General features: G+C 40.6%; 5 protein-coding genes across 5 annotated transcripts; 2 read left to right on the top strand and 3 right to left on the bottom strand. All coding sequences in view use genetic code 12, as the record gives it.

The window, feature by feature from the left end:
• Window positions 1–16: 16 nt before the first annotated feature.
• On the bottom strand, window positions 17–553 carry RJT20DRAFT_137088 (uncharacterized protein; the record flags this gene model as incomplete). Its single annotated transcript, XM_064918543.1, has 1 exon — window positions 17–553. The coding sequence occupies one exon, from the start codon at window positions 551–553 to the stop codon at window positions 17–19; it is 537 nt and encodes a 178-aa protein (XP_064772834.1).
• A 1,889-nt stretch (window positions 554–2,442) lies between these two features.
• Window positions 2,443–3,685, top strand: VPS24 (ESCRT-III subunit protein). The gene is made up of 2 exons (XM_064920960.1): window positions 2,443–2,933; window positions 3,007–3,685. Exons 1-2 carry the CDS (start codon window positions 2,886–2,888, stop codon window positions 3,625–3,627), a joined length of 669 nt encoding a protein of 222 aa, XP_064772835.1. The 5' UTR covers window positions 2,443–2,885; the 3' UTR covers window positions 3,628–3,685.
• Window positions 3,686–3,732: 47 nt separating this feature from the next.
• RJT20DRAFT_130944 (uncharacterized protein) lies at window positions 3,733–4,854 on the bottom strand. Its single transcript, XM_064917895.1, has one exon. The coding sequence runs from the start codon at window positions 4,593–4,595 to the stop codon at window positions 3,744–3,746; it is 852 nt and encodes a 283-aa protein (XP_064772836.1). The 5' UTR covers window positions 4,596–4,854; the 3' UTR covers window positions 3,733–3,743.
• An 11-nt stretch (window positions 4,855–4,865) lies between these two features.
• On the bottom strand, window positions 4,866–6,204 carry RJT20DRAFT_130945 (uncharacterized protein). Its single transcript, XM_064917896.1, has one exon. It carries the CDS (start codon window positions 6,101–6,103, stop codon window positions 5,027–5,029), a length of 1,077 nt encoding a protein of 358 aa, XP_064772837.1. The 5' UTR covers window positions 6,104–6,204; the 3' UTR covers window positions 4,866–5,026.
• Window positions 6,205–10,689: 4,485 nt separating this feature from the next.
• On the top strand, window positions 10,690–12,134 carry RJT20DRAFT_146681 (hyphally regulated cell wall protein; the record flags this gene model as incomplete). The annotated part of the gene is made up of 2 exons (XM_064918876.1): window positions 10,690–11,989; window positions 12,055–12,134. 2 exons carry the CDS (start codon window positions 10,690–10,692, stop codon window positions 12,132–12,134), a joined length of 1,380 nt encoding a protein of 459 aa, XP_064772838.1.
• Window positions 12,135–14,264: the final 2,130 nt, after the last annotated feature.

A 14,264-nucleotide genomic window follows, 5' to 3' on the forward strand; every position in this document is an offset into this window, starting at 1 on the left:
GTGGTGGTTATCCCTGTTAGTTGTGTTGAACCTTATTGTCAGCCTCCAGCTTAGAATCAGAAACAACTGGAGCGGTGCTTGGACCAGCAATGGCCTCGTAGCTAGGAGGCAAACCTTCATTAGTGTCAACAAGTGATTCTTGGAACTGTTGATCCACCTTTGGTTGCTCGTGTTGCTGTGGAAGGCTGATTCCAAACACTGGAATAGCACCTGATGGTGGATCATCTTCATGAGAAGTGCTTTCCTCAGCATTCAAAAGAGCCTCTTCATCATCAGGGACTCTTCTGTAGCCGGCTTCGTTGCGTGTGTTAGCGATATACCGAGGGTACTCAACCAAGATAAAGAAAACAGCATAAATTGTCCCTGGAATGTGGCCAAGAACAGTCAATATCACTGCCACCAAGAACTCCTTGGTGAAGATAGAGTAGTCCTGTAAAAGGAAGATAGGCAATGGGGGCAAGACAAAGGCCCCGAAAATGAGGATAACCTTACCTGGAATTGAATCGCAGTGGCGAGAATGATCCTGAGAAGGGGTTACTACAGCTTCTGGCATTGTTGTATTAGAGGATGTCTATTGAAATTTTGTGATACCAGTACAAGTTGTAAGGAAAAAAACTTATCAACAAGTATTCACTATAATGTATATGATCTAAATATATTTATATATATTTATACATATATAATATAATAGAACAAAGGGCAAAGTCACACCGTATCATACTGTACCGTAGCAGTATGAAAGCAGCCGCTGTAATAGAAAAGGAGTAAGAAAAAAAGAGAGACGGTGAAACGAGCCGCTGTTGTAAATCATTTTTTCGCACGGAATCAGAACTAAGCTCACGGAATGATTCTATATTTGGCAGCTAGTGAGGGAGTGTGAGAGTGTGAGGGAGGAAGGAGAACGACGATCAGTAAAGTGGCGTAGTAAAATAGGGACAAGTACAAATAGGGACAAGTGTGAGAGTGGTAGTGTGGAGTGGTAGTGTAGTAGATAGTAGATTTGAAAGATGTGTGAGAGAGGGTGTGTCTGTGTATGACAGCCATATGAGACGGTGGATTGACAGTGATGACGGTGGATTGACTGTAGTGACTGTAGTGACTATGAGAGTGGAAGTATAATGATGAGAACGACAATCAGTATGGAATATTAAGAGAGTGAGGTCATGAGTTCGTGCCGTGCAGAAACGTTCAATTACAGTGCGAAATTGTAATTGTGGCTAGATATTATAACGATATTATAAAGATATTTTAAACCTATTATATATTATGGTTTGTAAACTAAAATGACAGGAGATGCAGCATGGACCCAAGTAGTTGTAATTCTCAAATGGTGTAGTACCTCTGGCACACATTTCTAATAGTAGAAGAATGCTTCCTTTAATGGTGGGTAAATCAGTGAGGTGTGAGTTGACGTTTTACTTAGAGATAAGCTGTAGGCCAAGCGAAATTCAAGGGCTGCAAAAGGACTCCACTATATTATTTTATTTTATAATGCTAAACCCATTAGAATTGAAATATTTTGGGGACTTGAAGTAATGATTTCTCCGAAACTGAAAAAAGCTAAGTTTGGCATTTGCTATACATATTCCGTGGGGATTCAGTAATCATAATGAAAACCGATCACGTAATACTATACAAGAATCAGGGCGGCGAATGTACTATGACAAGAACCCAGTATGGAATCTTACTGTCACATTGTCAATGAGCTAAAAAGGTCCCAGCATGTTTTATTAGCATGCTGCGTGTGCCGTCACATTCAATTAACATGAAAAGAATCATCTGGTCCTTCACTGGCTGTAGAAAGAAGATGATGCCTCAATAACTCTAGTAGCCATTAACCCTTGGTACAAGATTTTGGCGGGCCCTCGCTGTAGCATAGTAACTCCATTTAAATTGTGGGAACTCTAACAAAGCAATGAATGCAGCATAAGCGAAGGCTATTTTGTGCCCAATAAACCCTAGGATCAATGTAATGAGTAATTCCTTGTTAAAAAAGGAGTAGTCCTTAACTACAAAAATTGATACCACAGGGCAAAAATAAGCCAAAACGAAGAGTGCAATCTGTGCTGGTGTGTTTGTTTCCGTAATATGATATTCACTCATGTTGGCATTTAGTCGAAGAAATGAAGAACAGTTCTAAATAAACCAGAATCTCTCCTGTTTTATGCTTTTTTCGAAAAGACACATAACCATTAATTACGGTGGCCAAACACGTATACCCCAATTGTCCGGTTATCCCGTCTAACCTCTTTGGGTCGAGTTATCTGCGGCTATGCATTGACGTGCGACAGATTAGGGGTATGAGATATGTGTTCTTATCATCTTGTGAGAGCTAATTATAGGTGGCATATAGTATATGTGAAACGTGTGACTTCTAACTTACATGGAATTATGAATTGCTAACCGATATAAATTACAAGGTGTATTTAGTTTATAATTCGGCTTTACTCTCGTTACTGAGCTCCGAAATGTATCTCTGATCTTGGCCAGTCTCAAAGCTGTTCTCACTATTATGCGCCCATTTTCCCTAACTATGGCAAGTAGCCGTTCGATTGTACCTATACTTCATTCCTGCTACATAGTTTCGTAAACTTCTTAAGCATATTGTCCCTCTTCACATTGGTATCTCTTTCTCCCGGATATCCCTTAACAATATCGTTATTATTTTGCATTATTCCATACTTTTCTTGCATTCTCTCTTAAACATGCCTACAACACTAATTACCTCGTTGACTATGCTCACACACTAAACTACCTTCTTAACTATGTGACCTTAACTATGGAGCGGAAAAATCCAAACCCCAGCGAAAACTCGTTATCGCCAAATAAATGTTTGATAGACCACAGTCACACACACAAGGTAATATACATAGAAGATAGTCAAGATGGACTACTTGAAGAAGGCTATATGGGGTCCAGACCCCAAGGAGCAGGTATGTGTTTATTTTGATGCTGATCGAACGGCTGTGAGTACCTTTTGCATTACATACTAACTGTCATTTGTAGATGAGAAGCATCAACCAATTGTTGAGAAAGAATAAGAGGGAGTTAGACAAATCAATGAATCAATTACAACCATTGAAGAAGAAAACAGAAGGACTCATAAGGAAAGCGGCCAAAGAGAAAGACTATAAGACCGCCAAACTCTATGCAAAGGAGTTGATCAATGTAAATAGACAATACAACAAGTTGTACACCTCCAAGACTAGAATAGACTCTATCTCTATGTCGATAAATGAACAGTGGCAAATGAATAAATTGACCCAGTCGTTGCATTCGCTGACAGCAGTGATGAGGGACGTGAATCAGTTGGTTCGTATTGGTGTTGTGCTGGGAACAATGCAAGAGCTCTCCAAGGAGTTGATGAAAGCAGGTGTAATCAATGAGATGATGGACGATATGGTGGACTTGGACTTTGAAGAAGATGAGGAGTTGGAAAGCGAGTCTCAGGACGAAGTTAATAAGATCATAGCCAGCTTGACAGAAGACAAGTTCTCCAAGATAAACAATGAAGTACCTTCCAACAGCATAGACGTCGAGGAGGAGCCACAAATCGAACAACCGGAAGAAGAAGATGTAGAAGCTCTAGATGAGATGAGAGATCGTTTACGTGCGTTACAAGAGTAGAAACGAAACCTAATACTCTGGTTGCTTCCCTTAATATGAAATGTTCTCATTGAACTACATGATTTCAATATACACACATAAACACATTAATATCATAAAATATATTAGTAGAAGTTTTAGAAAAGGTAAACTAAAGCTGCCAACAGAAGGGGTATCCAAGAGTAGTTCATCCTTTTGTAGAGCGCCTTAGATCTAGCGAAACTGGAGAATGTATTCTGGTAATAACGTGGCAGTGAATGGCGCATAGTGGAGTCGTTGACTATCATAAAATTTGGGTTTGTTGTCAGCTCGTTGAAGAGCTTCAATGAGCTGGAAGTGAATAAGTTATGGGTTCCAACCTCAGCTGAAGTAACTAGCGATGAAGAGGAGAGCCAGACTCTCTCATGAACTGGTGTCATATTAGTAGCATCCACCGTACTCATTCTTTCCGTGTAGTTACTATCCTTGTTGGAAAATGGTAAGAACCAGAACTTCTTTTTCCCGTCGTCTTCGTCACAGTCATCTTCTTCCGGTTCTTCATCACAATCGTCGTCGGCTAGGTCGCTGTTTTCCTTTTCGATGTAGAATCCGGCAGCAAAGTGTTTGTGGGGCTTATTGGCAGAGGCTTGAGTAACCTTCGATGTCAGGCTTCCAAATGACGGGAGAGTTAAGTTGAAAGTAGCATTTCTTTGATAAGGCGGCAAAGATCCGTAAGACGTTCTAGGAATGTAAGGTTCTGGGGTTGGTAGCGTCAAAGTAATTGGGACAGAGCGGGTAGACTGAATAATACTTGTTGAAGTCGAAAGACTCAGAATAGGACTTCTCGCCATTTGTGGAAGAAAATTCCTCTTATACTGCTCTAGGAATTCCATAATACTGGTCAAAAACTCTATGTCGGTAACGTTCATTGAATTTGCATCCATTGACTGAGAGACGCTCAAAGAAGAGTGGGCCAAAAGGATGGCTAGAGGGAAAGCTAACTTTCTCATGATTTTAGTTTTGGTCTTCTCCTCTCAATCGACAATTATTAAATAATCTCGATCCAGTGACAAGAATAAAAGAGATAATAGAGATGATTAACCATACAAAAAAAGGTTCCATAAACTATAGTATCCACTTAAAATTATCTGATCTTTTTCGCAGCTGATGACATAAGTTTACAAAAGCGGTAAATGACGGAACCGCATATACGCAAATCTCCGATTATATTTATGGGTCAAGATTGGCAAAATTAAATAGTGAAGCACTGTATTAGTATATCGGATGTATGTGTATATGTGTGTATACTAAGGGTTTGTATTTGCATATAGATATATATATATAATTGTATATGTTTGTAAGCGAATCGTAATATGAAGCGAAAGTAAGGTGCTCAATCAAGTTGACAAGCTTTCGTCTTTGGTCGGTGGATGGCATGGATCTACTTGTCTTGAGGGTAAACTAAACCATTGTCTTTTCTAACTTGATCCATGACCAGCATCACCAAAAGGGTTTCAGCATGAGGAATAATGTCATCCTCTAACTTACCAGCTGCAATGTCTTTGGCGATGGCATTTGCCTCATAGATGAATCCATTGTATCCAGATTGATCTTCGTATTCAATTGGCTCTCTTCCATCGGTGAACAGAATCGTGAACTTCTTTGGGCGGGCTGGGTTGTCGCTGAACATTTCCACAACTCCCTTTGTACCTTCCAATCTCACATATGGCATGGCTCCGTTGACGTAGTTACTGGAAGTCAAAATTCCTTGCTTTCCGTTGTCATACTTTAAGAGAATCGAAGTATTGTAGTCGACACCATCAGTTGGATCCAAAGTCAAAAACGACTTAAAGTCAAATTTGGTATGTTCGTCTCCCACTTTATTATCAAGTAAGATCCTGGCATAAGTGATGGTGTAGATACCGATGTCCAATAATGCACCGGCTCCCAATCTGATATCTCTCATTCTAGACTCTGGAGGCAGGTTTTCAAAATCTAGTTCAAAACTAAAATCAGCGAAGAGTCTGTGGACTTCTCCTAATGCCTTCTCTTCGAAGATATATTTCTGTAAGAGAGCAATGGATGGGAAAAATCTTGTCCACACTGCTTCCATAAGAAATAAGTTTTTGGACTTAGCTAACTTAAAGAGTTCTTCGGCATCTCTTTTGTTGACGGTGAATGGCTTCTCACAGAGAACGTGTTTTCCTCCCTCCAATGACTTAATGACTTGCTCCTTGTGCAATGTATGGGGAGTACCGATATAAACGATGTTAACATCAGGATTGGCATAGAATTCGTCATATGATTGTACCACGGTCTCAAAACCATGGTTGTTATTCTTCGTAATGTTGTTTGATTTGACGAATTCATGCCCTTTGCTGTTTGACGAAGATCCAATACTTCTGACAATATGTTTTACCTCGCTTCCCTCTCTAGAGTTGTTTAATACAAGGTCGTGAACAAATTGGGAGGAGATATTTCCCGCTCCGAGAATACCCCAGTTTAATGTTAATGACATAATAGACAGATTGATGTGAAAGTAACTGGCCAATTACTCTTTCCTATAAAGAAAAGTGAAATTTGCAATGTACAAGGGGCAGCAATTACCATTATATGTGTTGGTGGTGATACTGCGTTCCCCAAACTTTTCACTTTAAAGTGGGGGAATCTCCAATGTAACGTTGCAAAAAAAAATGAGGGTTGATTGCTGAGATTAGTAATAGGGGAAGCAAGACTGATGCGAATGAGGTTATGGTAACGGTTAGACAATGAACACTATGAAATTGCTTACGTTGTCGGGTGGAACTGCTACCTTGTTTCGCTGTCAGTATGGGTAGGCCATTGTTGAGAGAATTGCTCTTTCAGTGCAGCCAGTTGCTGGGTATTCAGTGCTCGTGGTCAAAGATATTGGTACAAAGCGATATATCCGAATGATGCTTTTTCTTTTGCGATATTCGTCCCGAGTAGCAGTTACCACGAAGATTTCCAAAAAGCTCGCTGATATGACCCTAGTAATTGAAAAGACAACATTTAAACATTTGAGACTTATCAAAGTGTGATACAACAATTGAGGACTTTGAAGAGAACTACTGTAGAATTCTCAAATTGTTTATAATTTAGCAATTGTTTTGGAAATATTAGGAAAATTGAAAACTGCCGTAAAACATGGTAGTGAGACTGCTAACATTCGTTTAATATTAGCTTGTCGGCTCCATTAATGTGCATTTAGGCTGTGAGTTCTTGAATTACTTCGTATGTAGCATTGAAAGTAAGTACATAGTTAAGTCAGCCGTATACGGCATTTCAGTGTGTATACAAGAGCATAACGTCTTTGACCAAAAAGTGTAATATGTACACTGAACTTTATTTTGATTTATATTCCGAAAGGGGCAATTGCAATTGATGATTTCCAATCCAATACTTAATTTCTACTTCAGGGTCCACTCATTAATCCTTATGTGTTGTTTCTTAGATTGAGCTTCACCGGGGCACTCATGGATCATCGTTTCGTAATTATTTCAAGTTTGTTACACAGTAAGTGCACATGAGGAGCGTTCAGGTAAATACGTCATAGATGTAATGAAAGAACTCAGTTCCACATGAATTGCCTTGTGCTCATCTGAATTATGGCCTCAGCTCGACCTTGTTGTGCTGCCTCGAGTTCCATCTTTGGATATGACAATGGTAATAATCATTTCAATATTTTTCGTTATAAAGAGAATATGCTGAATTGGGGAATAAAATAGACTGAAGAGCCATAAGAGAAAATAGATTTATTCCCTACATGAAATGATCGATTCTGTCTCAATTTGATAACAAAATTTCTAATATTATTGTTTCAGTCAAGATTCTAATTGCCTCTATGAGTTAATGACTTTGTCTACGTAATAAATTTATTCCTGACGATCGTTTTCTCCAGAAATGGCTATTCTCCAACTTTTAGGTGCCCGTAACCTAATGAAGCGAAGCAGGTACCATTTTTTGAACTAGTACGACAGAGATAATTCATAATCGTTCATGTTTTGTGCTTCTTGAGGACTGGGGTATTAAATTTCTGTAATTAATGCGTCCACCCTCTCCGGAAGCTCACAAGCTCAAAATGCCCAGGATTCTAAAAAGTCAATTACAACTTCCCGACAAGGAATAGTTGGTAGAAGATACTTCTCAAATGGTTTATTCCAATATAGCTTCTTCAGGTTTAATATAAACATGGTGCCCTTTGCGTACCCATCAGCTACTAGAAGCTTTTAAGGCGCAAAAACTGCAGGATGAGTAAAAGTGCACACAAATTACGACCTTAATACGGTCAGTTTCTGAATTAAGTTTCTATGACTACACAAGAAATGGGTTTACTATAGAGATCTTGTTGAACAGCAGAATTGTTGATATTTGACTACGCACATGTGAAGAGTAATATAGTCAAGACATAAAGATTGCCCAAGGATTTCTAGCGGCACCAAAAAAGAAAAAGTAAACTGTTGGAGTGCTGCAAAATCTTTCCAGCAGCTTCTAGTAAATGAAACTCAACAAGTAGAGAATGGTATAATAATGTATTGAGTGGGCCCAGTGATGCTAGAAGTTCCACGATACCAAGGCTTCTATGATGCAAAAGAAGCCTCGCGAATGGCATTAATAATATTCATCTATATATTTAATAAAAATTTCCTTTTTAAGACAGCAGGATACACGGTTCATTGAGGTTTTACGATTGACGATCCATTGCATTCCAAGTCCGTGTAGATAGTTTCTGAAAAAGCCGAGTTCTCGGAATAAACGGGAGTTTCACGTACTCCTGACCTGGAACGTCGTGGCTGAGGTGCTTATCATTATGGTTCATATCATAATGCATATTGCGCAAGGGCCTGAGATGGTGTGGTGCTTCTGATCGACGGCATTATTCGTAACTCTCAGAGATTTGGTTACCAGGATAGGTCATTACTGCTGCATACCAATTCTCTAGACCCCCCAACATATTATTGTAACATTTTTTTTTTCAGATGGTACGTGATACATACTTGTGATAGAATCGTTATTCTCATTTGTTCTATTAATAGATGTGCTTAGTATTCAGGATGGGAACAAAGCAATCTGATCCAATCAATAGTACAATAGGCGGATCTAGGGAAAGAGGGCAAAGATATGAATTCTTTAGTAATGTTGATATCCAATGATATGATTTTGCTGAAGTAACTACCTACCCAACATTGAAAGTAGTTGGCGCCTAGCACCCTAGCAAAAAGTTATATACCGGCTAGACCCTCGTATTACCCTATTCGGATGCTTTTGGTTCTTATTCGTCTTAGAACTGTATAAGGCACAATTCTAACTTTTAGGAATTGCTTGATTAGGAACTGTCAAGAATAGGGTTTAAATTGGCGTATTCTTCTAAATTATTACTGGGATGCATCGGTGCCTTTTGTCCAACTAAAAATAATCGGCAGGCAGGGTCTCGCGTATTCTTCCATAAATCACCAAATAAGCGGATCTGAAAACAATGGAGCTTGTATACCCTCTGACGAAACCATGAACCAAGAAAACATTTCACTCTCTTTGTTAATCTATATTGTTCTAAGCGTAATTTATCGTGTTTGTGGACTCAGTCATTCAATTATATTGAATTATACTTCTTGTTCAACTCAGAAAACAACACAGAGCCGCACGCTACATGATTTGCAGCGATATGGGTAACAAAAATACTTCCTTCATGATCACGAACAATTCGGGAATGTAAAAAGAGGCAACGAAGGCTTTGAACAGTGGGTTACTGTGAGATTGCGTATAGTCTATGTAGATGATATCCTTCAAAGAGCTTCCATCACGCCACTGCATTGTTCTAAAATGTCTACGAAGCTTTACTATACTCAACACATACCGGACTAAACGCGAATTTCTATAATACGCAGCCTTATTGTGGTTTCAGAACATTGCTTTCGGGTAAGTCAGCAAAGATTGGACATTATTCAACTGTAACCGATAATGTATAAGGTTTCCGATTAACGAAACTTGCGCGCAGATTTTTCTCGTAAAGGGTTCATGTTGTATGCTTATTTTCAGGTGGCAGTAATCTTATGGGTGCTGATTACAATGTACTTGCAAAGAGACTGGGAATAGTATGTCAGTTCTACTCATCACCGTGAGACTTAGGAGACACAAGCCTGATATCGCCACCATTGAGATTCAAGGAACCTCAGTGCTTTATTGTCTTTCCAATTCAAGAAAGAACGCCCTTCAGTGTGATTGACAAACATTGCGCCCAAAATTTGGTTCCGAAATCTCGAATCTGAGTCGTTGTGTTCTTTTCACAAGCATCCGATCACTGTCTATTAGAGGCGAGTCTTGGCCAAAAACCCGAGGATTTGCGGTACAAGTTCTAAAGTATGGGTCATGTACGTTGGTGCCTTTTGTTTCAGGGTCACCAGTCCAGTGCGTGTCTAAACTACTACCTGAGTGTCTAGATCAAAGCTGCATTAACGATGCTAAGTAAGTATGCTAGAAATTATGATTACGGTCGTAATAGGTAAAGGTTGCTTCTAAATGCAAACAGTTACAAAACCCCGTACAATGTGGGGTATTGATGTATTGGTGTGACCTGTGAAGTATAAACTTTTTATTTACGTGGTGAACTTTTCAACAGCTGAATAACGAATAGTATTTGGAGGAGACCTGATTTAATTGCAGAAAACTCTGGATTATGGCAATGATTTCTCGCAGTTTCAGAGCAGAAATCTCAGGTGCAAGCTTGAGGCTCTACAAAAGGCATCCTTAGACTTGATATCTTGGACAAGACATAATTGCAAAAAGAACCTATTTGGGATCTTGATATCACATTCATGTGAGAATATGCACAGCTTCATCGTGTTTTTCGTAGAGGCGAAACTAGATTATGCATGAACTGCCTGCAGTACCAGCTGCACAATGTTGCTCCAAAGAAATTTCCTAATTAGTGTTGTTCCATAATCATGATTGCAACAAAATAGTGAAAGTATTATCAATTATAGAATAGAAAGTAGCCAAGATGCTATTATATAAAGCCATTGTTATTCGCAAGATCTACTGAGTAATTTATTTCAAACATCAATCAATTACATTAATATCCATACTTCAATGTTATTGAGAAACCTTCTTGCAGCACCTCTTTTGCTCTTAGGAGCAGTAAGAGCTGTGACCATCACCGAGAACACTGTTGACAGAGGTTTATTAAGTGTTGGCCTTAACGGAGTCACCGTCGAGGATGGTGTCTACTGGTCTATTATTGACAACTTTGTAACTGCTTTCCTTGGTTCTGTTGATGTCGGAACCGGTTCTGGTTTGTATATCTCAAGTTCATCCAGTTTACTTGCATTAACTGTTACACTCCTTCCAGCATTAGGCGACTTCAAGAACGATGGTATCGTTTCCTTCGATGCTTTGAAATCTTTGACCCCACCAATTTACAACATTGTTGGTATCTCTTTCACTAACAACGGTGAAATGTACTTAGGTGGTGACGGTTCAGTTGGTATTCCTGTTTTTACTCTCACTTCCCCAGTGTGGGATAACAATGGTTTATTGGTCTTCTACCAGAACCACAGATCAACCAGTGTTGTCAGTCTTGGTACTCCATTAAGTACTATCAACAACAATGGTCAAATTTGTTTGTACAACTCGCTTTACACCCAGTTGACAAACATTGTTGGTCACGGTTGTATTACTGCTAATCAGGACTCGAGTATTTTCCTCTCTAACACATTGTTGAATGTCGATCCAAATCAAATTTTCGTTTTGAGAGACCTGCAGTCATCTCTTAGAGCCACCGCTATCAGTGTTCCAAAGACATTTGTTGTTTCTGGATTTGGTAATGGTAACAAGATTGGATTAGATATTCCTCTTATTAACTTACCTCCATTGCTTGACGCCTGGGATTATGATGGAACATCCGGTATTTTGACTCTTCGTGGTGCCGGTTTATTATCTCAAAAGTTCAAGATTGGTACAGGTTACGACAAGAATCTCTTCAGCATCGTTACTGATGATGACGTTGGATTACTTTCTGTTTTATTTGGTGCTGTCACTTACTCTGGTCCAGTTCCAAGCCCTGCTTTGCCAGCTCAATGTACCGAATGTAAGACTCTTCCAGAAATTCCAGAAGCTAACCCTACTACAACTATCACTTCGACCTGGACTGGCACTTTCACCACCACCATAACCGAGACAGACACTCAAGGTGGTACTGACACTGTTATTATTGAAGTACCAACCAGTTACGGTCCAAACCCAACTACTACTATCACTTCCACATGGACTGGTACTGTTACAACTACCGTTACTGAGACCGACACTCCAGGTGGTACTGACACCGTCATTGTCGAGGTCCCATCAAGCTACGGTCCAAACCCAACTACTACTATCACTTCCACATGGACTGGTACTGTTACAACTACTGTAACTGAGACTGACACTCAAGGTGGTACTGATACAGTTATTATTGAGGTCCCATCAAGCTACGGTCCAAACCCAACTACTACCATCACTTCTACCTGGACTGGTACCTTCACCACTACTGTTACTGAGACAGACACTCAAGGTGGTACTGACACTGTTATTGTCGAGGTCCCAACCAGTTACGGTCCTAACCCAGAGACAACTATCACTTCCACATGGACCGGTACCTTCACGACAACTATAACCGAAACTGACACTCAAGGTGGTACTGACACAGTTATTATTGAAGTACCAACCAGTTATGGTCCAAACCCAACTACTACTATCACTTCCACATGGACTGGTACTGTTACAACTACCGTTACTGAGACCGACACTCAAGGTGGTACTGACACCGTTATTGTTGAAGTTCCAACTAGTTACGGTACCAACGACCAAACAACCATCACTTCCACATGGACTGGTACTTACATCACAACTATAACTGAGACAGACACTCAAGGTGGTACTGACACAGTTATTATTGAGGTTCCAACCAGTTACAGCCCTAACCCAGAAACGACTATCACTTCTACTTGGACCGGTACCTTCACCACTACTGTTACTGAGACAGACACTCAAGGTGGTACTGACACCGTCATTGTCGAGGTCCCAACTAGTTACGGTCCTAACCCAGAGACAACTATCACTTCTACTTGGACTGGTACTACTACGAAGACTATTACCGAGACAGCCACTCACGGTGGTACTGACACAGTAATTGTTGAAGTCCCAACCAGTTACGGTACCAACGACCAAACAACCATCACTTCCACTTGGACTGGTACTTACATCACAACTATAACTGAGACAGACACTCAAGGTGGTACTGACACAGTTATTATTGAGGTTCCAACCAGTTACAGCCCTAACCCAGAAACGACTATCACTTCTACTTGGACCGGTACCTTCACCACTACTGTTACTGAGACAGACACTCAAGGTGGTACTGACACCGTCATTGTCGAGGTCCCAACTAGTTACGGTCCTAACCCAGAGACAACTATCACTTCTACTTGGACCGGTACTACTACGAAGACTATTACCGAGACAGCCACTCACGGTGGTACTGACACAGTAATTGTTGAAGTCCCAACCAGTTACTCTTCATCTGAATCCCACGAACCTTGTTACACAACTACCGTGACTGTTACTGGCCCAGGTGGTGTAGAGACTACTTTCGTTACTACTATTACCACCACAACTGAGACTGACACCACAACTACCACATTGCCTCATGTTACTGAAACAGTAACTCTCACCGGACCATACGGACATGTCACCACTTACACAACTACTGTACCAAACACACCAATTACTGTAACAGAAGTAACAACACCTCCAAGTGGTCCAACAACTGTGGTATATGTCACAACTCAACTTCCTCCAGTTACCATTACTCAGGTAGTCACCCCTCCAAGCGCTGAGCCAACAACTATTACCTACGTTACAACCCCTAATGTACCAACCGAAGATGTGACAACTCTGATTGTTCCAATTACTATTACTGTCGTGAGTACTCCACCAAGCGGAAGTCCAACAACCATTACTTACGTTTCAACTCCAAGTGCTCCAGCCCCAGCTGCTCCAGTTACTGTAACGGAAGTTACCACCCCAGCTAACGGTAGCCCAGTCACTGTTACCTACGTTTCAACTCCAAGTGTTCCAGCCCCAGCTGCTCCAGTTACTGTAACGGAGGTTAGCACCCCAGCTAACGGTAGCCCAGTCACTGTTACCTACGTTTCAACTCCAAGTGCTCCAGCCCCAGCTGCTCCAGTAACTGTAACTGATGTAAGTACCCCAGCTAACGGTAGCCCAGTCACTGTTACCTACGTTTCAACTCCAAGCATTCCAACTACTTTAGTCACCCAAGCTGCCCCAACTGAAGCTGCTGCTACCCCAGCCGCCCCAGCTCCAGAATCCACTCCAGAGACCGCTCCAGAGTCTGCTCCAGAGTCCTCTCCTGCTCCAGCTCCAGAGTCTGCTCCAGCTCCAGCTCCAAGTGCTGGTAACGGTACATATGTTCCAGCTACTTACGAAGGTTCTTCCAACTCCTTAGTTCCATCTGGATCCATTGCTATTGCTTCCATCTTGTGTTTGATCACACTTATGGTCTAAATAACTTAAAAAAGTGCTTTCCTTTAATTTAGAAGACAAGATATCTGATGAATTTGTTAATTTCTTGGGGTACTTGTTCTTGATAGGGAGCATTCATACCA

Source organism: Scheffersomyces xylosifermentans (genome assembly GCF_036884685.1).
Source record: "Scheffersomyces xylosifermentans strain CBS 12540 chromosome Unknown RJT20scaffold_7, whole genome shotgun sequence".
Classification (NCBI taxonomy): Eukaryota; Fungi; Ascomycota; class Pichiomycetes; order Serinales; family Debaryomycetaceae; genus Scheffersomyces; species Scheffersomyces xylosifermentans.